Source organism: Trichechus manatus, unplaced genomic scaffold (genome assembly GCF_000243295.1).
Source record: "Trichechus manatus latirostris isolate Lorelei unplaced genomic scaffold, TriManLat1.0 scaffold00090, whole genome shotgun sequence".
Classification (NCBI taxonomy): Eukaryota; Metazoa; Chordata; class Mammalia; order Sirenia; family Trichechidae; genus Trichechus; species Trichechus manatus.
This window is the reverse complement of record NW_004444026.1, coordinates 3,794,190-3,816,936: the sequence shown is the minus strand read 5'-3', so window position 1 is coordinate 3,816,936 and position 22,747 is coordinate 3,794,190. Positions and strand designations below refer to the sequence as shown.

At 43.5% G+C, this 22,747-nt stretch overlaps 1 protein-coding gene across 1 annotated transcript in view; it reads right to left on the bottom strand.

The window, feature by feature from the left end:
- Window positions 1-16,181, bottom strand: part of POMK (protein O-mannose kinase) — a 20,666-nt gene extending 4,485 nt beyond the window's left edge. Inside the window, exons 1-3 of the mRNA XM_004382144.2 lie at window positions 15,963-16,181; window positions 10,803-10,895; window positions 4,110-4,473 (exon numbers count right to left, since the gene is read on the bottom strand). Of these exons, the coding sequence (XP_004382201.2) occupies window positions 4,110-4,473; window positions 10,803-10,862 (424 nt within the window). The 5' untranslated portion in view covers window positions 10,863-10,895; window positions 15,963-16,181. The remainder of the gene's footprint in view (window positions 1-4,109; window positions 4,474-10,802; window positions 10,896-15,962) is intronic.
- Window positions 16,182-22,747: the final 6,566 nt, after the last annotated feature.

The following is a 22,747-nucleotide window of genomic DNA, read 5'->3' as shown; positions in this document are numbered from 1 at the left end:
CATTCTTCCAGTTGTGCTGCTATTCGCACTATCCTTTTCCAAATTATTCCATCACCATTATCTTCAACTTATTGCCCCCTAGGCTTCCCATTATGTGATCTATTTTTAAAGATTTGATGGATATTTAAAATATTTCCCACTTTTTTCTTATTAAGAACAATACTACAATGAAGAGCCTTGGACTGACATCTCTGTGCACACATTCGAGTATCCTATGAGCTAAGTAAGCAGACGGATTACTGAACGAAGAATATGTGCTGCCCACGTTGTCCTCTGAAAGCCTGTGCCAACACACACTTTCACCAGCACTGTCGAAGAGAACCTCATTCTCTACACCCCTCGTCATACTAAAAACCAAACCTGACTCACAGCGACCCTATAGGACAGGGTAGAACTGCCCCATAGGATTTCCAAGGAGCAGCTGGTGGATTCAAACTGCCGACCGTTTGGTTAGCAGCCGAGCTCTTAACCACTGTGCCACTAGATGTTATCAATCTTTGCAATTTGTGCAAATCCGGTGGATGAAAAACATCTTACTGTTGCTCCAATTTATATTTTCCTGATTACTAATGAGGCTCTGCATTTACATCTTTACTGGCACTTCCCTATTTCTTCTGTGGGAAGCCTCTTCATTGCCCTTTATAGGGTTTTTTGCCTTGTGCTAATTGATTTCTAGAAACTCTTTATATAGTATCCATGGAATCCTTTATAATAAATGTGTAAAAGATAAGATATAGAAAATAATTCACTGAGTTTACGTGGTCTTTTGTGGTACAAAGAATGTAACTGCTATATAATCAAATCTGTCTTCATTTAACAAGTATTTATGTCAGTTAAAAAAAGACTGACATAAATCCCCACTCCCATGGAGTTTACATTCTAACACAGCAGGCATCAATAAATAAAATAAATAAGAAATTTATAAAGTATATTGGGAAGTAAAATGTGCTCTGGATAAAAACAAAGCAGGGAAGGGTTTATAGGTTTCAAAAGGGTCAGGGAAGGTCTCACAGAGATGATGTTTGAGCAAGAACCTGAAGGAGGTAAAGGAGCGAGCCACGTGACAACCTGGGGAATGACATCTCAGGCAGATACAACAGTCAGGGCAAAGGCCTGGGTGGCAGCATGCCCACGGGCCACCAGAAGAGCAAGGCCAGGGTGGCTGGAGGGGAGTGAGCAGGGGCGGGGGCTGTAGGAAGAGAGAGGCTGGAGGGATGGTGCAGGGCTTGTAGGGGCTTATAGTCGCTCCAAGGACTCTGGCTTTACTCAGAGTGAGACAGAGAGTCACAGGAGGATTGTAAGCAGAGGACTGACACTTTCTGACTTACCGTCTAACAGCAGCATCCTGGCTGCTGTATTGAGAACAGGCTGATGAGGCTGAGGGTGGAGGGCAAGTGTGGAAGCAGAGAGACCATTTGGAGGCCATTGAAATAATCTAGGTACAAGGCAATGGTGGGTTGGATAGGGGAGGGGGTGCTGGTAGAAGTGTGAGGAATGGTCAAAGTCTGGATCTATTTCAAGTGTAGAGACAATATAATTTACCGGTGGACTGAACATGGATGTGTGAGAGAGAAGTCAAGGATGCCTGCCAGGTTGGTGGCCTGAGGGACTGGACTGATGGAGCTCCTGTTCACTGAGAGAGGGAAGAGTGTAGGAAAAGCGGGCTTTGTGGGGAAGATCTGGACATGCTAAGTTTGAGAAGCCTTGAAGATATCTAAGTGGAGATGTGGGGTAGGCAGCTGGATAGAAAGCTCTGGAGTTCAGGGGACAGTCTGGCTGCAGATAAAGCCATGAGGCTGGACAAGGTCACCTAGGGGCAAGCACAGGTGGAGAAGAATGGTACGAGATTTAGAGGGATGAGGAGGCATACCCAGCAAAGGCAGCTGAGGAGTGGACGCTGTTACATTAGTTCATCTTTTAAATATACAATTTACATAGCATCTGCGCTCCAGAAAACTATCGGCATTGAAACAGATTACATAAGCTCCTTCTAAAGGTTATATACAATTAGAGGGCTATAAAGTTAACATAAGAGAAAGAATCAAATCCATTCTTCTGACAGGATCCAATCCGAATTTTATAGATTTTCAGTGTCCTATACTTTAATTTTAAAGAAAAAAAACACCTAACTGTGAACAAAATGTGGTCTATACACACAGTGGAATACTACTCAGCCATAAAGAGAAATGACGCATGCCTCGACGTGGATCAACCTTGAAAACATCATGCAGAGGGAAATCAGTCTGTCATAAAAGGACAAATACTGTATGATCCCACTTATACGAGATAAGTAAACACACAGAAACCAAAGATTATTAGTGGTTACCACGGGTGGGAGGGAGGAGGAAAAGGGACATTTTTGCTTAGAGGGCACTGAGTTTATGTTAAAGGTGATGGAATGATTTGGAAAAGGGTAGGGAGAATGGTTACATGACTTAAAGAATGTAATCAATTGCACTGAATTGTACATGTAGAAATTGTTGAGATGGTATATGCTTTGTTATGTATATTTTCACCACAATAATTTTTTTTAAAGTTTTAAAAAATCCACTCAACCGTAAAAACTCTAGTTCTCAAGAGAGATTTGCGATTATCTCGGGCTGGGCACACAGAACAAGACTGTGTTGGAAGCATGAGCAGTGCCACATTGGCCATGCTGCCTTCTGCTCACCCAGATCAAAGCAAGTTGCAACCTAAATCATGCTGTGGTTGTCCACGTGGTGTGGCTGGACCTTCTGCCTTTGGGAAGAACCGGTGCCACCAGAATCTTTTTCTCACTTGTACCGTTGTCCCAGATCTATGTTTCAGAAAATGGGCAGCCCCCTGAGACGTGGGTATGACTGCTCTTGAGATGGCTGGGGGAGTATGTACCTGGGTCTTTCAATGTTATCTTAGGTTTAAAAATCTAAAGGGATGAATCCCCATCTGTTATTCCTAGGGAGGAAGATTAGGGATGGAGAGAGCAAGAGGGAAGACAAGGAACTTTTATTTTGTACTTCACCTCCTACTGAATATTTGAATTGTACATACTGCTTTTACAGTTAAAAGAAAGAAAGGAAGCAATGGGTCAATCTGCCTTTCACAAACCAATCTGTACACTTTTGGGGGTCAATGTTACATGTTGCTTCAGGCAGAGGACACAATACTCCTGGCAATCCCAAACACAAACCAAAAACACATGGTTTGGGAGAGAGGAGAGAGGGAATGTGTTTATATACTAAGGAAACCATCAAAATGAGACCCATATTTTATTTCTGTAAGGACTCAACTAATGAGCCTTTGTCTTATGCCCCCTAAGATGAACCCTATGGCACTGGGCTAGAGGCTGAGGACACACCTTCCAAGCCCTCGTGAAACTTACGTATATGAGACAAACAAGATGAGTATAGAAAGAGAGGTCATGAGGGGTGAGGTTTAGACCAGGGGTCAGGAGAAGCCTCTCAGAAAACTGACACTGAGCTAACCCATGAATGATGAGGAGTCATCATCAAGAGTGAGGTCGCGAGAAGTCAGGGGTCAATACCTGAGCTGGTAGGTTTATTGAGCTGGTGGTGGCAAGATGAGGAGATTCCCTTCTGGTGGCTTTTGTTTTCTTAATAACTTATGAAATGAGGTCATTAGCTAAGACTGGGGTGGAGGGCATTGTGTGGGATGTTTGCTGCAACATCTGTCTCAGAGAACGGGAAAAAGCACTTAGTAAGGGAATCGAGTGGCACTTCTGGGCTGTGCTGAGTGCACCTGAGGTTTGTGGTCATGAATTGTGTACGTGTGTGGCCAGGCGGGTGGGGGGGTTCTTTTGCCACTTTTAGTTGTTTTTTTCACTTCTCATCCTAAGATTTTTCTTATGTTGCTCCAGGGGGTTCCCAACTATATTTAATGGCTACAGAACATTCCATCGAATGGTTGGACCATAATTTAATTAACTACTCCTCTACAATTTCTGTTCCTAGTTTTCTGTTGCTATAAATCACAAAGCAAAGTACTCCTTTATGCGTTTAGCTTGTTTCCTTCCTTTGGATTATTTTATCAGGATAAATCCCCAGGTGTGAGATTATTGGGCTAAAGGGTAGAAACATTTTTATGGTTCTTAACACATAATGATAGCTCACTTTCCTGAAAGGCCAGCCCGCGTGCATGCTGTCGGTGATGCAGAACAAAGCATTGACTCACTCTCTTCACAGCGCCTTCCCCGACGCGTTTTAACTGCCTCACTTCTGTTCTCAGCTCCTCACAGGACAGCCATGGTGAGCAGTTTTTCATCTGTCCCATTCTGAAGGAACCAGAGGGGCAGTGGCTGGGGTCCACAGTGGAATGGAGGCGGGAAATAAAGAATCGGTCCAGGCAGAGGTAGAGGAGTGCGTTCATGAGTGCCATCGCGAGCAACAGCACCACTGCTGGCGGGACTTCTCTGTGGGTGGGGCCCTTTTTACTCTCCTGGGATTTCTTTTCCATGATGGTATCTTTTACAATTTCCTAAAATGTAAAAATGAAACAAGAAGTAATATTAAAAAACAAATAAAAACAGTTCCTGTCAAGTCAATTGTAACTAATGGTGACCGTGTATGTCAGAGTAGAACTGTGCCCCAGAGGGTTTTCAGTGGCAGGTTTTTGGAAGAAGATCTTCCTGGTCCATCTTAGTCTGGAAGCTCCACTGAGACCTGTTCAGCAACACAGCAACACACAAGCCTCAGCTGACAGATGGGTGGTGGCTGCGCATGAGATGCACTGGCCAGGGATAGAACCCAGGTCTCCCGCATGGAAGGCAAGAATTCTACCACTGAACTCAAAAGCTACTGAAGGTTTTTAACAAGGAAAGGCTACTCTTCACCAGTGTGAAAGATGGATTTGGGGTAGAAGAGACTGAGGCTGGGAGACTGGTTAGGAGGCCCTGGCAATAACCCAGAATAAGAGCTGACGAATATGTGAGCTAGAATAATGGTGGTAAAATCAGGGAGAAGATGATGAAGAAGTGATGCTCAGAATATGTAACCACTGAAAAGGCACGGACACTCACCGATCTGAAAGCACTCTGGCTCTAGTGTTGGGGCCGGTCCTAGAGGCCCTTGCAGAGCCAGGCATTACTGACTTAGCTGGTGGGTGGTAGAGGGGTCAGGATGGTGGGAGGCCTGGGGGAGGAGCCTGGAAAACAGGTGCTTGTCACTCAGGGTGCTTGGGCAGAGACTACTAATGAACCAGAATGGAAGTGTGTCAATACTGTGATGACAGATATAGCCACATCAACTGGATGCGTGGTCTAGTAATATCTTCTTCTTCTTGTTGTTACTGTGGGCTGCCAAGTCAATTTTCGACTCATAGCCACCCCATGTGACAGAGAAGAACTGTCCCACAGGGTTTTCTAGGCTGTAATCTTTAGGGGAGCAGACTGCCAGGTCTTTCTCCCGTGGAGCTACTGGGTGGTTTTGAACTGCCAACCTTTCGGTTAGCAGCCAAGCACTTAACCGTTGTGCCACCAGGGCTCCTGAGTTAATGTCAGAGCCAGCACTGTGCTCCTGTGTCAGAGAGACCTGGGACGTGAAGGGCTGGCTCACATTCATGGGTGTCTTCCTTCTCCCAGCTCAGATCCCCATTCAGACTAACCAGTCCGTGTCTGAAAGCACTCTGCCACCAAGTGCCAAAAAGGAGGTTTTGTTAAATAAAAATTGCAACTGTGCAAACAGACAGACTCCAATAATCCAAATGGTCCCCTTCCCTGGGCCCCTCCTAGTGCCTGTGTAGCCCTTGTGTTCTTGAAGCCCTCAAGCCCTGTCAGCTCACCTGGTCTCAGGGCCCCACCTCTCACCAGCCTCTCTTTGGTCCCAGTCTGCTCTGTCTCCCTGGACTGCTATCTTCTGGCCGTTCATTGATTCAGTGTGTGTTAAGCAGCTACTCTGTGGCCAGCCCTGCGCTGGGAATACGTTAATGGAAAAACCAGATGAGGTTCTTGTCCTCTGGGAGCTCAGTGGGAAATCTAGTGTGGAAAACAAAACAAACAGGTAAATAAAAAGTTTATCATTATATAATTGTGATGAGAGTTCAAGGATAGAGAATACCAGGAGAGGGAACTAACTGGATGAAGTGGTCACAGAAGTCCTCTCTGAAAATGTGACATTACCGCTGAGACTGAAGCATGAGAAGGAGCCGGTCGCGAGAAACACCAAGAGAAGACAACTATTTCATACTTTCTCCCTGTTGTTCATTGAGCTGGGATAGCAGACAGCGATAAAGCCAGCCGCAAGGCTAATAGGAAACAATATTTCTCCTAAGGATGTGCTATAGCTATGAAGTGTCATAACAAACCCCTTCTTTGAATGATGACTGTTTTCTTTGTTCTCTAAAACCACAGACCATTGGAAATTTCGCTGTTTAAAATCATATCAGTAAGAATAAAATACCCTACTCTTGTCTGGAGGATCTAAGACACAGAGAAGCAGCCTCGATTTCCAAACCAGATGCAGGGCTTCAGATAAGGGGTTTCTGGAGAGAATACTGCACGTCTATCTTAATCTTGTAGTTTCCAAGGAAACAGGGCCCTTAGGGGGTGGTCTACTTTGTAGTCCAGACGGGTAATGGCTCCTTTACACCCAGCCCTGCTGGGCTCTCAGCCTATCAAAAAATATGGCTTCACTTAAATTTTGCCTACACTCCACCCTTCCCCAAAATTCTATACTAATTCTTTTTCTTTGATGGAGACGTCCCCGAGTTCCACTGGTGTGTGGTCTCCCTTGTTGCAGTGTCCTTAGACTGACTGGGCTAGGACACCCTGTCTCTTCAAACTTCTATTACCAGCTTCCCCACCCTCACTCTTAGCCAATGATGTTCCTTCCTATTTTGTTGGAACAAAAATAATAGAAGCACTCAGAAAGAGAATTTCCACAAGCTCCCAACACTCCATTCCAGTTTCCTGCGCACTCTACTTTCTCTGCTGTTGCTATGGACAAAGTGGCCGAGCTCTCAGCCCAGACAAACCCTGTGCCTGTGTGCTAGGTCCTTCCCTTAACGCCAGCTCAAGGTTCCCGCAATCCTCTCCTCTTCCCCTGAATCAGCAATGTTCCTTCTCTACTGAACCATTACAAGTATGCCATCATTTCTCCCAACATTTCACCCTACTTTCCCAATTCTAGTACTCAATTTCTCTGTTCCCTTTTCAGTAAAATTTCTTAAAAAAGTATCTATACTCATGATCTCCATTTCTTTCCCTCCATCTCCTGAACTCACTGCTATTCCACCAAAACTTCATTATCAAGGTCGCCACCAGTGACCTCCATCTCACTAACCAGTCAATTTGCAGCCTCGGTTTCACTTGACCTGTCAGCAGTATTAAGGAGCCCTGGTGGTGCAATGGTTAACAGTTCAGCTGATAAGTGAAAGGCTAGTGGCTCAAATCCACCCAGTGGCTCTATGGGAAAAAGACTTGGCACTCTGATCCCATAAAGATTATAGGCTAGGAAACTCTATGGGGCAGTTCTACTCTGTCACATGGGGTCGCTATGAGTTGGAATCCACTTGACAGCACATGACAACATCAACAGCATCTGACATGGCGGATCACTCCCTCCCTCCTCTTTTATTTGGTTTCCAGGATACCGCACTCTCTGGCAGCTCCTTCTCAGGCTCCTTGGTTGGGTCCTCCGCATCTCTCTGACCTCCGAATGCTGAGGTGCACCAAGGTTCAGACCTCAGGCCTCTTCTCTTTCGAACTACACTGGCTCTCAACCAGTGTCATGATGACATTCCCACATGCTGCTGGTTCCCAAACGTACATATCCAACCCAGGCCTCTCCTCGGAATTCAATACCTGCCTCCTTGGCACCTCTATTGGGATGTCTGACAGACAACTCAAAAATAATATTTCCCCTCAACAATAAAGACAAACAATCCAATCAAAAAATGGGCACAATAAAATACTGTTTTAAAAAAATGGGCCAAGGACTTAAACAGATATTTCTCCAAAAAAGATACATAAACAGCCAATAAGCTCAACATCATTAGTCACTGTTGTTGTTGTGTGCCATCGATGTTGATTCTGACTCATAGTGACCCTATACGACAGAGTAGAACTGTCCCATAGGGTTTCCTAGGCCGTCATCTTTAAAGAACAGATCGCCAAGTCTTTTCTCCCCTCAGAGCAGCTGGTGGGTTCAAATTGCCAACGTTTCAGTTAGCAGCTGAGCACTTTACCATTGCACCACCAGGGAAATGAAAATCAAAGCCACAACGAGATACCACTTCACACCCACAAAGATGGCTATAAAATTTAAAAAAACAGATAATAACAAGTGTTGACGAGGATGTAGAGAAATAGGAACCCTCACATATTGCTGGTGGGGATGTAAAATGGTACAGCTGCTTTGGAAAAGAGTTTGGCAATTTCTCAACAGGTTAAACACAGAATTACCAAAAGATCCAGAAATTCCACTTCTAGGTACATACCGAAGAGAACTAAAAATGTATGTCCACACAAAATCTTGTACAGGAATCTTCATAGCAGCATTATTCATAAGAGCTAAATAGTGGAAACAACCCAAATATCCATCAACAGATGAATGGATAAACATGGTACATCCACACAATGGACTATTATTTAGCCATTAAAGCAATATAGCTCCGACACACTCTACAACATAGATGAATCTTGAAAACATTATGCTAAGTGAGAGAACCAGACACAAAACGCCACGTGTTGTATGTTCCCATTTACATGAAATGTCCAGAACAGGCAAATCCTTAGAAACAAAGAGTAGATTAGTGGTTGCCTAGGGCTGAGGACAGGGGAGACTGGGGATGACTGTTAATGGGTATGGGGTTTCTTTTTGTGGTAATGAAAATGTTCTGGAATTAGACAGTGGTGACAGTTGCATGACCTTGTAAATATACTAAAAACTACTGAATTCTACTCTAAAATGGTGAATTTTATAGTATGTGAATTATATTTCAATTTTAAAAATATTTCCTAAGCTCAACTTCTTATCTTTCTCCCAAAATCTGCTCTCTTCAGTGTTCTCAATCTCAGTCAATGTCAACTCTATCCTTCTGGTCACCCAGGCCAATGAGGCTGCTGGAGATGGGTCAGTGAAGCTGCACTGCTTTCTTGGGTGACAAAATTTTAGAAATAATGGACTCGTCTATAATTCAGTGCAGTTTTTCTTCATTAATAAAAGAAAATGCCACTTTGTTTATCCCTGCTGTCACTAACAGGGGCTTGGTAAACCCTGGTCCAGGTGAACTGCTTCAGCTTCACTCAACATTCTCTATTTTCTTAAACTGACTGTCATACCCATCAACATTCAGGATAGTTGCTGGCTCACCTGACTCACACAGACTCCAGGCCCATATCTTTTCCCCGGCCCATTCCCTCCTGTCATCTTCAGGAACTTCAGCTAAAACAATGACAAAGGCTATCACCCCTGAGGCTTCTCTCATCCGATGCCATTGAGTCAATTCCAACTCACAGCGAGCCTATAGGACAGAGTAGACCTGCCCCATATGTTTCCAAGGAGTGGCTGGGGGATACGAACTGCTGACCTTTGGATTAGCAGCCGAGGCTCTTAACCACTGCGCCACCAGGGCTCCCTCGTCTTAGAAGGTGCTCTTAAAACAATGAATACAGTGACTGCCATCTCTACTCTACACCACTGAAAGTGAACAAGTGCGGCTCAACTTACGCCCCAGGTCAGGGACTGGCAAACATTTTCTGTAAAGGGCCAGGCAGTAAACGTTTAGGCTTTGTGGGTCAAGCGTCTACCTGAGTTATTACTGTATCAGCGTGACTGGTGGTGCACTGAGCAACGGTGCAAAGTGACGAGGGTGCCACATACTGTCCCTGACATTATCCAATCCTGCCACTGTGCTGGGAAAGCAGCCCCAGAAGATACATAAACAAATGAGCGTAGCTGTGTCACAATAACACTTTATTTATGGCCACCAAGATTTCAATTTCATATAATTTCCATACGTCACAAAATATTATACTTCTTTCGATTTTTTTTCCCAACATTTAAAAAAGTTAAAAGCATTCTCAGCCCAACAGGCCACATAAAAATGGGTGATAGGCCATAGTTGGTCTGAGAGATGCAGTCTGCTGAGCTCTGCCTTATCAAGAAAAAACAAAACTCAAGCTGCTGTCAAGTCGATTCCGACTCATGGCAACCCCAGGTGTGTCAGAGTAGAACTGTGTTCTATAGGGTTTTCACTGGCTGATTTTTCCAGAAGTAGACCACTAGGTCTTTCTTTCAAAGTTCCTCTGGGTTAACTTAATGGTTTAACTGAGACTGGAGGGACCCCGGAAGACATGGCCCCCAGACTCTCTGTTGGCCCATAGCTGCAACCATTCCCGGGGCCAACTCTTCAGACAAAGATAAGACTGGAGCATGGGAAATAAAGTGATACTCGTGAGGAGTGTGCTTCTTAGTTCAAGTACATGAGACTAAATGGGCAGCTCCTGTCCGGAGGTGAGATGAGAAGGCAGAGAGGGTCAGGAGCTGGCTGAATGGACACGGGAAATCCGGGGTGGAAAGGAAGAGTGTGCTGTCACATTATAGCGAGAGCAACTAGGGTCACATAGCAGTGTGTGTATAAATTTTTGTACGAGAAACTGACTTGAATTGTAAACTTTCACATAAAGCAGAATTTTAAAAAAAGTGCCTCTGGGTTAACATGAACCTCCAACCTTTTGGGTAGCAGCTAAGCGTGTTAACCATTTGGACCACCCAGGGAGTCCTAAACACCCAAAGACTTCTCAAATCCGTTCACTTCTGTCCTTCCTTGCTGCTGCCACCCTGGTCTAGGTCACCGTCATCTCTCACCTGGGCTTCTGCAACAGTTTCCCAAGTGGTCTCCCACTTCTGTTCTCTTTTCCAATCCATTCTCTACACAGCAAACAGGGACTCTTTTCTTTCCTGAAATATTTCAAGCACAGAGAAAAACAGAGAATAAGATAATGAACACCCATCCAGCTTTGTCAAATAACATTGTATCATATTTGTTTCAGGTCTTCTTAAAAGATATAAAATACGACATATATAGCTGAAGCTCCTTTGTACCCCTCCCAGTCCTATTCTGTTCCCTCCAAGAAGTAACCACTATCCTAAAGTTGGTGTATATTAGCAGTTTTCAAACTGTGGCTCCTGGACCAGAAGCATCAGCACCACTTGGGAACTTGTAAGAAATGGAAATTCTTGAGCCCCTATCCCAGACCAATGGAACCAGAAGTTTGTGGCTGGGGCCCAGCAATCTGTGTTTTAACAATACTCCAGGTAATTTGGATACACACTAAAGTTTAAGAACCACTGGTATATATGATTCCCATACATGCTTTTTATTTTTACAATGAGTACGTGCCCATAAAAAAACAAAACAATAATGTATGCACGATTTAAACTTTTTATGTGTTATACAATGTCTATATCCTTTTGCACTTGCTTTTTTAAAAGCACATTATGTTTTTGAGATTTATCTATGTAATACATGAGACTCTAAGTTCACTTGTTTTCCATTGCTTCACTGTTCTGGAAGTCTCTCTGTGGTCTGGATGGAGTCCTCGGGTGGTCCAATTAATGCTTTTGGCTGCTAACAGAAGGGTTGGAGGTTCAAGTCCACCCAGAGTTGCTTCGAAAGAAATCTGGCAATCTCCTTCTGAAAAATCAACCACTGAAAACCCTGTGGAACACAGTTCTACACTGATACATATGGGGTTCCCACTCCCACTGAATCAGCTCTTTACCTCTTCATCGTACATGCCCTGTGATCCTCTCATCCACCTCCTTCTCCAGTCTGAGCTTACCAGCCCAACCCCATGGTTATATCTTTCAAAAGGGTACTCACCACCACCCGCCAACCTTCCTTCCCCCTGGCCTACTCATCCTTCCTTGCTTCTAAGGGTGGATTCAGGTTTTTATGGGGTCTGAAGCTTATACAGGAGTCCCTGGATGGTACAAGGTTAAGCACTTGGCTACTAAGTTTGGAATCTACCCAGAGGTGTCTCGGAAGAAAGGCTTGATTTACTTCCAAAACACCAGCTACTGAAAACCCTACTGAGCATAGTTCTACACTGAAGCACGTGGAGTCCAATGAGTCAGAATCGACTCAACGGCAACCGGTTTGATGTTTTTGGTTTTGAAGACTAAACAGTTTTTTGGCAGGGGGAAGGAGCTCTTTAAGAAAAAAAATACACAATTATGAATACAAAATTATTAGCCCCCCTCCCATGGCTTTGGAAGGGATTTGTGTAAGTGAAGGGTCTAGAAGCTACATTATAAATCCACACCTGCTTGTCATTGTCCAGCCCCGTGTAGCTTCCCCAGTTCACTTTCTTCCTTTCCACTCAAAGACTACCAACCATCAGGTACCAAATTCTGCTTAGGGCTCTAGAAACTCCTACTTTCTAATCTGTGGTATTCAATGGGTCATGTCTACTCTTGAGATGGTCTCTAAATTCAGGTGGAATATACTCAAGGTTATAATTTGGGTCTTGTGGACTGAAGACCAGACAAGTTGTGGGATGATGTCAAGGACATCATACATGAAGAAAGCAAAAGGTCATTAAAAAAGACAGAAAAAAAGACCAAAATGAATGTCAGAAGAGACTCTAAAACTTGCTCTTTCATGTAGAGTAACTAAAGCAAAAGGAAGAAATGATGAGTAAAAGAGCTGGACAGAAGATTTCAAAGGGTGGCTCAAGAAGAAAAAGCAAAATATTATTAAGAAATGTGCAAAGACCTGGAGCTAGAAAACCAAAAGGGAAGAACACGCTTGGCATTTCTCAAGCTGAAAGAACTGAAGAAAAAATTCAAGCCTCGAGTGGCAATACTAAAGGATTCTATGGGCAAAAAATTGAACGATGCAGGAAGCATCAAAAGAAGATGAAAGGAGTACACAGTCACTGCACCAAAAAGAATTGGCTGATGTTCGACCATTTCAGGAAGTAGCATATGATCAAAGAACCGATGGTACTGAAGGAAGAAGTCCAAGCTGCACTGAAGGCATTGTTGAAAAACAAGGCTCCAGGAATTGACAGGATACCAACTGAGATATTTCAACAAACGGATGCAACACTGGAAGTGCTCACTCGTCTATTCCAAGAAATCTGGAAGACAGCTATCTGTCCAACTGACTGGAAGTGATCCATATTTATGCCTATTCCAAAGAAAGGTGATCCAATGACATGCAGAAATAATTGAACATCATTAATATCACACTCAAGTAAAATTATACTGAAGATAATTAAAAAATGGTTGCAGCAGTACACAGACAGGGAGCCGCCAGAAATTCAAGCTGGATTCAGAAGAGGATGTGGAATAAGGGATGTCACTGCTGATGTCAGACAGATCTTGGCTGAAAGCAGAGAATACCAGAAAAATGCTTACCTGTGTTTATTGACTACGTAAAGGCATTCGACTGTGTGGATCCTAACAAATTATGGAAAACATTGCGAAGAATGGGAATTTCAGAACCCTTCATTGTGCTTATGCGGAACCTGTACATAGACCAAGAGGCAGTTGTTCGAATAGAATACCGCATGGTTTCAAATCAGGAAAGGTGTGAGTCAGGTTGTATCCTTTCACCATACTTATTCAATCTGTATGCTGAGCAAATAATCCAAGAAGCTGGAATATATGAAGAAGAACAAGGCATCAAGATTGGAGGAAGACGCATTAACAACCCATGATATGCAGATGACACAACCTTGCTTGCTAAAAGTGAAGAGGACTTGAAGCACTTACTGATGAGGATCAAAGACTACAGCCTTCAGTATGGATTACACCTCAACATAAAGAAAACAAAAATCCTCACAACTGGACCGATAAGCAACATTATCATAAACAAAGAAAATATTGAAGTTGTAAAGGATTTCATTTTACTTGGATCCACAATCAACACCCATGGAAGCAGCAGTTAAGAAATCAAAGGACGTATTAGCACTGGGCAAATCTGCTGCAAAAGGCCTCTTTAAAGTATTAAAAAGCAAAGATGTCACCTTGAAGCCTAAGGTGCACCTGACCCAAGCCATGGTATTTTCAATGGTCTCATATGCATGCGAAAGCTGGACAATGAATAAGGAAGACCAAAGAATTCCTGCATTTAAATTGTGGTGTTGGCGAAGAATATTGAATATACCACGGACTGCCAGAAGAATGAACAAATCTGTCTTGGAAGAAGTATAGCCAGAATGCCCTTTGGAAGCAAGGATGGTGAGACTTCCATCTCATGTACTTTGGACATTATTATCAGGAGGGAGCAGTCCTTGGAGAAGGACATCATGCTTGGTAAAGTAGAGGGTCATCGAAAAAGAGGAAGACCCTCAATGAGATGGATTGAATTGACCCTCAACAGTGGCTGCAACAATGCGCTCAAACATAGCAACAATTGTGAGGATGGAGCAGGACTGGGCAGTGTTTCGTTCTGTTGTACACAGGGTCACTATGAGTCAGAACTGATTCAATCGCACCTAACGACAGTCTGTGGTGGTGGACACTCGTCATTACCCAAATCAAAAACTAAACCTGTTGCCGTCGAGTCGATTCCGACTCATAACGATACCATAGGACAGAGTAGAACTGCCCCATAGGGTTTCCAAGGAGCAGCTGGTGGATTCAAACTGCCAACTTTTGGTTAGCAGCCTGAGCTCTTAACCACTGTGCCACCAGGGCTCCCATCATTACCCAGCCATCCTTTAACGCACTTCTTGTTGATTCCGTATTTTATAGTCCTCAGTGGCTTTTCAAGTCTCCTTCCTCCCAAGTTCTCACATGCACTTCTGAATCTTCTCTCAGCAAAACACTCATCAAAGAACTCAACTGACTTACACAGTGCTTATTTCACACCAATTCTGTGGGGCAGGTATAATTATTATTATTCCCTTTTCACAGATAAGAGGACTGAGTCAGAGCTGAAGTGACTTATCCAAGGTCACTCAATTCCACATGGAAGAACCAAGTTTTCTGGCCTCCAGCCCACATTCTTCCTTTAGACCTACAACACTCAGGTCTTGGACTGAGTTGAACATGGTTTGGTCACTGCAGGAAGATGGCACTGAGATTACTATTTCTTAAACAAGGCTTTGGCCCACCTTACCACCTGATACTTTTGTTCGTTTGTTTTCACTTTATAAAGCATATTTCCGGAGTACGCTGCCCAGAACTTAGGATAAGGCTGTGTGACTGAAGGATCTTTTTTGCACATAAATAACCAAAAGGACACTGGAAGTTACTGGTCATGATAAACACCCTGAAAGCTAAATAATAAGGATTGCAAGGCTGGTTGGGCAGGACAACTTGAGGCACTGTTTAAACACAAAGGATTTCTGGCATTGATAGGACAATATGGGTAAGGGGGGATGGGAAACACTAGTCTACATTCCCAGCTTCATTAAAAAGAAACAATGGAATGAAATTCGTTTTTACCAACTTACAGACTACTGTATACAACTAGAGAAGAAATGGATTAGTGCCACCCAACAATATTTGGAGTAGAATCCCATCTTGCCAGTAAAGTACAGGGTACATTAAAATAATTATCCTGGATGCTTACTCAGCCTTAGGGGCTCTACAGTCAAGGTACAGACGGAGAAGATCACTAAATAAAACGGCTGTTGTTAGCTGCTTAGAGGCTGTGGAGTCCGCCAGACTTAGGGCAACCACATGCACAACAGAATGAAATAGATCGCTGTGATCCACTGGGTTTTCACGGGCTGATTCTGAGAAGCAGATTGCCAGCCCTTCCTTCCTAGTCTGCCTTAGTCTGGAAGTTCCGCTAAAACCTGCTCAGCATCAAAGCAACATGCAAGCTTCCATTGATGACTGCGCATGCGGCATGCTGGCTGAGAATCAAACACAGGTGGCCCGTATGGAAGGCGAGAATTCTAGCACTGAACCACCAATACCTCAAATAAAATGGCTAAATCCTGCTTTAAAAAAAAAAAAAAAAAGAAGTCAGTATATGATTACACTTAACACAGAGCACTGCACCTGCAGATGGTTAACAGTCCTGGCACGAATGAACGCGTGCACAATTCATGTCCGGGGAGGATGAGCGGATCGCAGTCCAGGGCAGAGTCGTCCTGCCATTTAAACGTTCAGCTTGGCAGCAGGACTGGGCCGGCGGGCCGTTCGCCGTGCGGGCCAGCTGCGGCCTCCGGGTTAGACTCTGGCGGGCGGGCCGCAGACGCAGCCGGGCAGGGGCTGCCCCAGGGCCGAGCCGGCGGCTGATCGCCGATCGCTGCCACCAGCCTGGGCCTGGCCTTGGGGGTCGCGCGGCCCGGCCAGCTGCAGGCCCTGCAGGAACCGCGAGCTACCCCCCGCGCCCACCAGGCGCCCCTCGCTGGCGGTTGTGTCCAGCGTCGTGGTCCAGGGAGGACACTGCACCCTGGGACCCGCTGGCCCCGCCCGCCACGCCTACCTGCCGCCCCCTGGATCCCCGAACGCGACCTTCTCCGCCAGCGCGGCCGGAAACGAGCCTCTGGCAGGGAGAGCGCGCGACGCTGCCCCCTGGTGTCCGCCTCCCGCCGCGCACCTGGAGGCCGCACGGTAAAATGCAAAGCCAGGGTTTGAGTGCATCCCTGCTAGCTAGGTGCATTGACCCAGTTTCCTATTCTGGCTTCTTCCTGACCATGTAAGGACGATTGTGGGTTGACCTATTATTGTTTTAGTCCGGACGCCTAGCCTGGTGGTGGGTACAGTGCAGAAGAACTCTAAGATCCACACTGTTCACAAAGCTCCCAGTCTTTGCAAAGCAGTGTTTTCCAAAGGGTGGTCCTCAGACCAGCAGCATCAGCATTTCCTGGGAACTTGTTAGAAATGCAAATTATTGCCCCCATCCCAGAATTGCAGAAGCTTGGGAGGTGTGGGGGAGGGCAGCAAGCTGCCCTTCAAGGAGGCCTCCACGGGATGCTGATGCAGCTGAAATTCCAGAACCATGGCTGTGAAGTAAACTGAGGCGCTTAACCCATAAAGCGGTGAAGCCAGAGCTTCACACTTTAAACGGCGCGGCAGGCGAGGACGTGAGCAAGCTTCAGAGGAGGGGTAGGATTGGGAAAAGGGGAAAGAAGCAATCGGAATGAAGGCTCAAAGGCCTCAACACATCATGCCTGATTCAAGCGTTTGTGCCTACTGGAAAAATGAGCAGGAAAAGGATGCGATATTGAAAGTCAGGCATAGTATTAGATAATTTTTTTTAAAAAATCGTAGGTGTTATCTAATTTTACACCAATGCATTTCCTAAGTTTGGGATCTTTTCTAAGTTTCTAAATTTGGAATCTCTCTTCTAAGAGAGTAACATGCACTGCCCGTGCAAACAATGAAAATTAAAATAACTAGAATTTCCTGTCAGATTGGCAAATAATAAAAAGAACAGTAATACCTATTGCTGATATACAGAGTCTAAAAGTTTTCCCACGTCCACATATGGGTGTAAATTGGTATAAAAAACCAAACCCACTGCCATCGAGTCAATTCCGACCCATGGTGACCCTACAGGACAGACTAGAACTGCCCCATAGGGTTTCCAAGGCTATAAATCTTTACAATTGACTGGTGGGTTCAAACCACCAACCTTTGGGTTAGCAGCCAATAACCTATACCAATTTCTCCTGCATGTAAAGGACCCTTTTGTTGTTGTTGTGAGCCACAGAGTCCATTTTTGACACCAGAACTGTCCCATAGGGTTTCCTAGGCTGTAATCTTTATGGGAGATGATCATCGCCAAGTCTTTCTCCCAGGTGAGTTACTGGGTGGGTTCAAACCGCCAACCTTTCTGTTAGTAGCCTAGCAAATCCCATTTCTAGGAATTCATCCTGTGGAAATAACTGAAGACGTATGCAAAGATGTATGTACAAGAGCTCTCACTAAAGTGTTGTTGATACAGGATTTTTATAATAGAAAAAAACCATTTGAATGTTTTACTATCCCTGTTCCCGTGGAGGCAGTTCTGACCCATGGCAACCTCATGCGTTTCAGAGCAGAACTGTGTTCCAACCGCTGAACTTTGGTTAGTAGCTGAGAGCAAACCATTTGGGCCATCCAGGGACCCAGATATTTAACTGTAGTTGTTGTTAAGTGCCATTGAGTCTGTTCCGACTCATAGCGACCCTGCGTAAAACAGAACAAAACACTGCCTGGTCCTGTGCCATCCTCACAATCGTTATGCTTAAACCCATTGTTGCAGCCACTGTGTCAATCCATCTCGTTGAGGGGCTTCCTCTTTTTTGCTGACCCTCTACTCTACCAGGTGTGATGTCCTTCTCCAGGGACTGGTCCCTCCTGATAACAAGTCCAAAGTATGCGAGACATAGTCTCACCATCCTTGCTTCTAAGGATCCTTCTGGTTGTTCGTTCTTTTGGCAGTCCATGGTATATTCAATATTCTTCGCCAACACCACAATTCAAAGGTGTCAATTCTTCTTCAGTCTTCCTTATTCATTGTCCAGCTTTCGCATGCATATGAGGTGATTGAAAACACCATGGCTTGGGTAAGGTGCACCTTAGTCCTCAAGGTGACATCTTTGCTTTTCAACACTTTAAAGAGGTCTTTTGCAGCAGATTTGCCCAATGCAATGCGTCCTTTGATCTCTTGACTGCTGCTTCCATAGGTGTTGATAGTGGATCCAAGTAAATGAAATCCTTTACAACTTCAGTCTTTTCTCCGTTTATCATGATGTTTCTTATTGGTCCCGTTATGAGGATTTTTGTTTTCTTTATGTTGAGGTGTAATCCATACTGAAGGCTGTGGTCTTTGAACTTCATCAGTAAGTGCTTCAAACCTTCTTCACTTTCAGTAAGCAAGGTTGTGTCATCTGCATAGTGCAGGTTGTTAGTGAGTCTCCCTCCAATCCTGATGCCCCGTTCTTCTTTATATAGTCCAGTTTCTCGGATTATTTGCTCAGCATACAGATTGAGTAGGTATGGTGAAAGGATACAACTCTGACACACACATTTCCTGACTTTAAACCATGCAGTATCCCCTTGTTCTGTTTGAACAACTGCCTCTTGATCTTTCTACAGGTTCCTTATGAGCAGAATTAAGTGTTTTGGAATTCCCATTCTTTGCAATGTTATCCATTACTTGTTATGATCCATATAGTCGAATGCCTTTGCGTAGTCAATAAAACAAAGGTAAATATCTTTCTGGTATTCTCTACTTTCAGCCAGGATCCATGTGACATCAGCAATGACATCCCTGGTTTCACATCTTCTTCTGAATCCAGCTTGAATTTCCGGCAGCTCCCTGTCGATACACTGCTGCAGCTGCTTTTGAATAATCTTCAGCAAAATTTTACTTGCATGTGATATTAATGATATTGTTTGATAATTTCTGCATTGAGTTGGATCATCTCTGTTTGGAATAGGCATAAATATGGATTTCTTCCAGTCGGTTGGCCAGGTAGCTGTCTTCCAAATTTCTTGGCATAGACATGTGAGCACTTTCAGAGCTGCATCCATTTGTTGAAACATCTCAATTGATATTCCATCAATTCCTGGAGCCTTGTTTTTCACCAATGCTTTCAGTGCAGCTTGGACTTCTTCCTTCAGTACCATCAGTTCCTGATCATATGCTACTTCCTGAAATGGTTGAACGTCTTTTTGGTATAAAAGACTTTTGGGTATAATGACTCTGTGTATTCCTTCCATCTTCTTTCGATGCTTCCTGTGTCGTTTAATATCTTCCCCATAGAATCCTTCACTGTTGCAGCTCGACGCTTGAATTTTTTCTTCAGTTCTTTCAGCTTGAGAAATACTGAGCGTGTTCTTCCCTTTTGGTTTTCTATCTCCAGGTATTTGCGCATGTCATTATAATACTTTACTTTGTCTTCTAAAGCCGCCTTTTGAAATCTTCAGTTCTTTTACTTCATCATTTCTTCCTTTTGCTTTAGCTACTCGACATTCAAGAGAAAGTTTCAGAGTCTCTTCTAACAACCATTTTGGTCTTTTTCTTCTTTCCTACCTTTTTAATGACCTCTTGCTTTCTTCATGTATGATGTCCTTCCACAACTCATCTGGTCTTCAGTCACTAGTGTTTAACGCATCAAATCTATTCTTGAGACGGTCTCTAAATTCAGGTGGGATATACTCAAGATTGTACTTTGGCTCTCATGGACTTGTTCTAATTTTCTTTAGTTTCAGCTTGAACTTGCATATGAGCAATTGATGGTCTGTTCTGCAGTTGGCCCCTGGCCTTGTTCTGACTGATGATATTGAGCTTTTCCATTGTCTCTTTCCACAGATATAGTAGATCAGATTCCTGTGTATTCCATCTGGTAAGGTCCATGTATATAGCTGGTGAAAAAAGGTATTTGCATTGAAGAAGTCGTTGGTCTTGCAAAATTCTCTCATGCAATCTCTGGCATCATTTCTATCACCAAGGCCGTATTTTCCAATTACTGATCCTTCTTCTTTGTTTCCAACTTTCACATTCCAATCATCAGTAATTATCAATACATCCTGACTGTATGTTCGATCAATTTCAGACTGCAGAAGTTGGTAAAAATCTTCAGTTTCTTCATCTTTGGCCTTAGTGGTTGGTGAGTAAATTTGAATAATACTTGTATTAACTGGTCTTCCTTGTAGGTGTATGGATATTATCCTATCACTGACAGCATTGTACTTCAGGATAGATCTTGAAATGTCCTTTTTGATGATGAATGCAGAGTAGAACTACTCCACAGTGTTTTCAGGGCTGTCACCTTTCAGAAGTAGATCGCCAGGCCTGCCTTCTGAGGCGTTTATCAGTGGGTTCGAACTGCCAAACTTTCCAGCTAACAGTCAAATGCTTAACCATTTGTGCCCCCCAGGGACTCAACATGATCTACATATATATACAGAGTAGAACTGCCCCATAGGGTTTCCAAGGAGTGGCTCGTGGATTCGAACTGCCAACTTTCTGGTTAGCCACCATAGCTCGCAGTAGCTTTTAACCACTGCACCACCAGGGTTCCATATATAACATACATAACTATAAATACATAATTTTACAAAATGGGATTACTTCCCTACCTTTAACCATATTATGACTATTTTTTCATGTCAATACATATAGAACTGCAGCTCATTTTTAATAGCTGCATGGATGTAACATTATTTAAGAAACCTCTACAGTTAACCCCTACGTGTCTGTCAGTTTGTTGTTCTGTGGGGGCTTGCGTGTTGCTGTGATGCTGGAAGCTATGCCACTGGTATTCAAATGCCAGCAGGGCCACCCATGGTGGACAGGTTTCAACTGAGCTTCCAGACTAAGACAGAGTAGGAAGAAGGACCCGGCGGTTTACTTCTGAAAAGAATTTGCCAGTGAAAACATTATGAATAGCAGTGGAACATTGTCTATCAGTGCTGGAAGATGAGCCCCCCAGGCTGGAATCAACGCATTGGCAACTAATAACAACAATGTATATATCATGTAATATTTATTTGCATGTGAAATGCAAAATGTGCATCTGCATGTGAAAATGTCTGTAAAGATTTATACCGAAATATTTACAGTGGTTAGTTACCTCCAACAAATAGAAATGTGGGTGACTGAAATTTTCCTCTTTTTTTGCTTATACGTATTTCTTAATGTTTATGTAATTAACATGTATTATTCCATATATATTTATATATATGAAACATGACCCCAGTAGCAGTATGTGACATGTATTAGAGGGAAGTCATTTAGGAGAATGGTGGAGTAAGCCTATTAACTAATTTAAATAAAAAAGAAAGAAAAAAGAAAATGGATGAGTGAGAAAGGAAGGGACATATATAAGAAACTTAGAAGGGACAGACAACCATGAGTTGAAAACTGACAAGATATAGGAAACTGAGGAAAGAAAGAGCAAAGTTAAGTGCAATCAGTTCTGCTGGAACACTTATTTTAAAAATGAAAATTTGTTTCAATATGATTGATCTATTTGGTAACAATTTGAGCATAATGAGAATTTCCCATTTGCTTATGTACCATTTTATTCTGGAGAAATACTAGGTGAACGCAGGAAACTGCACCCCGCTGAGCCACACTGCACAGGAATACACAAAACACACACACCCACACACCTCAACACCTACTAGCAACCTCAGGTTATTGTGGGTGCTGTGAGCCACACCCATTCATGTCTACTGTTACAACTTTCCATTAGATTTCAGATAACCATCCTTTCACACTTCACAATAACTCACAAGCTGCAACTCTTGGATCGCCCACCTTTACAAGAAAGCTTCAGGTCTCTTTCAAGGTAAAGTGCCACATAGATATTGTAGTATTACTGAATTTCTTAACCATTTGACATGTGTAAAACTATCCTGTCATTTTTATTATGTTCCTATCTTTTTTTTTTTTGAGGATTTTTTTAAAAATTGTACTTCAGGTGAAGGTTTACAGAACAAATAGTTTCTCATGAAACCATAGTACACATATTGTTTTATGACATTGGTTAACAGCCCCACGACATGTCAACCCTCTCCCTTCTCGACCTTTTTTTTTTTTTTTTGGTGACAATATACATGGCCAAAGATACACCATTTCAAAAATTTCTACATACACAGTTCAGTGACATTGACTACGCTCTTCCAGTTGTGCTGCTATTCTCACTTTAAATGAAGGTTTACAGAACAAAATAGTTTCTCATTAAACAGTACACATGTTGCCCTATGACAATGGTTAACAACCTCTCAACACATCAACACTATCCTTACTCAACCTTGGGTTCCCTATCACCAGCTTTCCTGTCCCCTTCTGCCTTTTAGCCCCTGTCCCTGGACTGCTGTGCCTCATTAGAACCATTTGG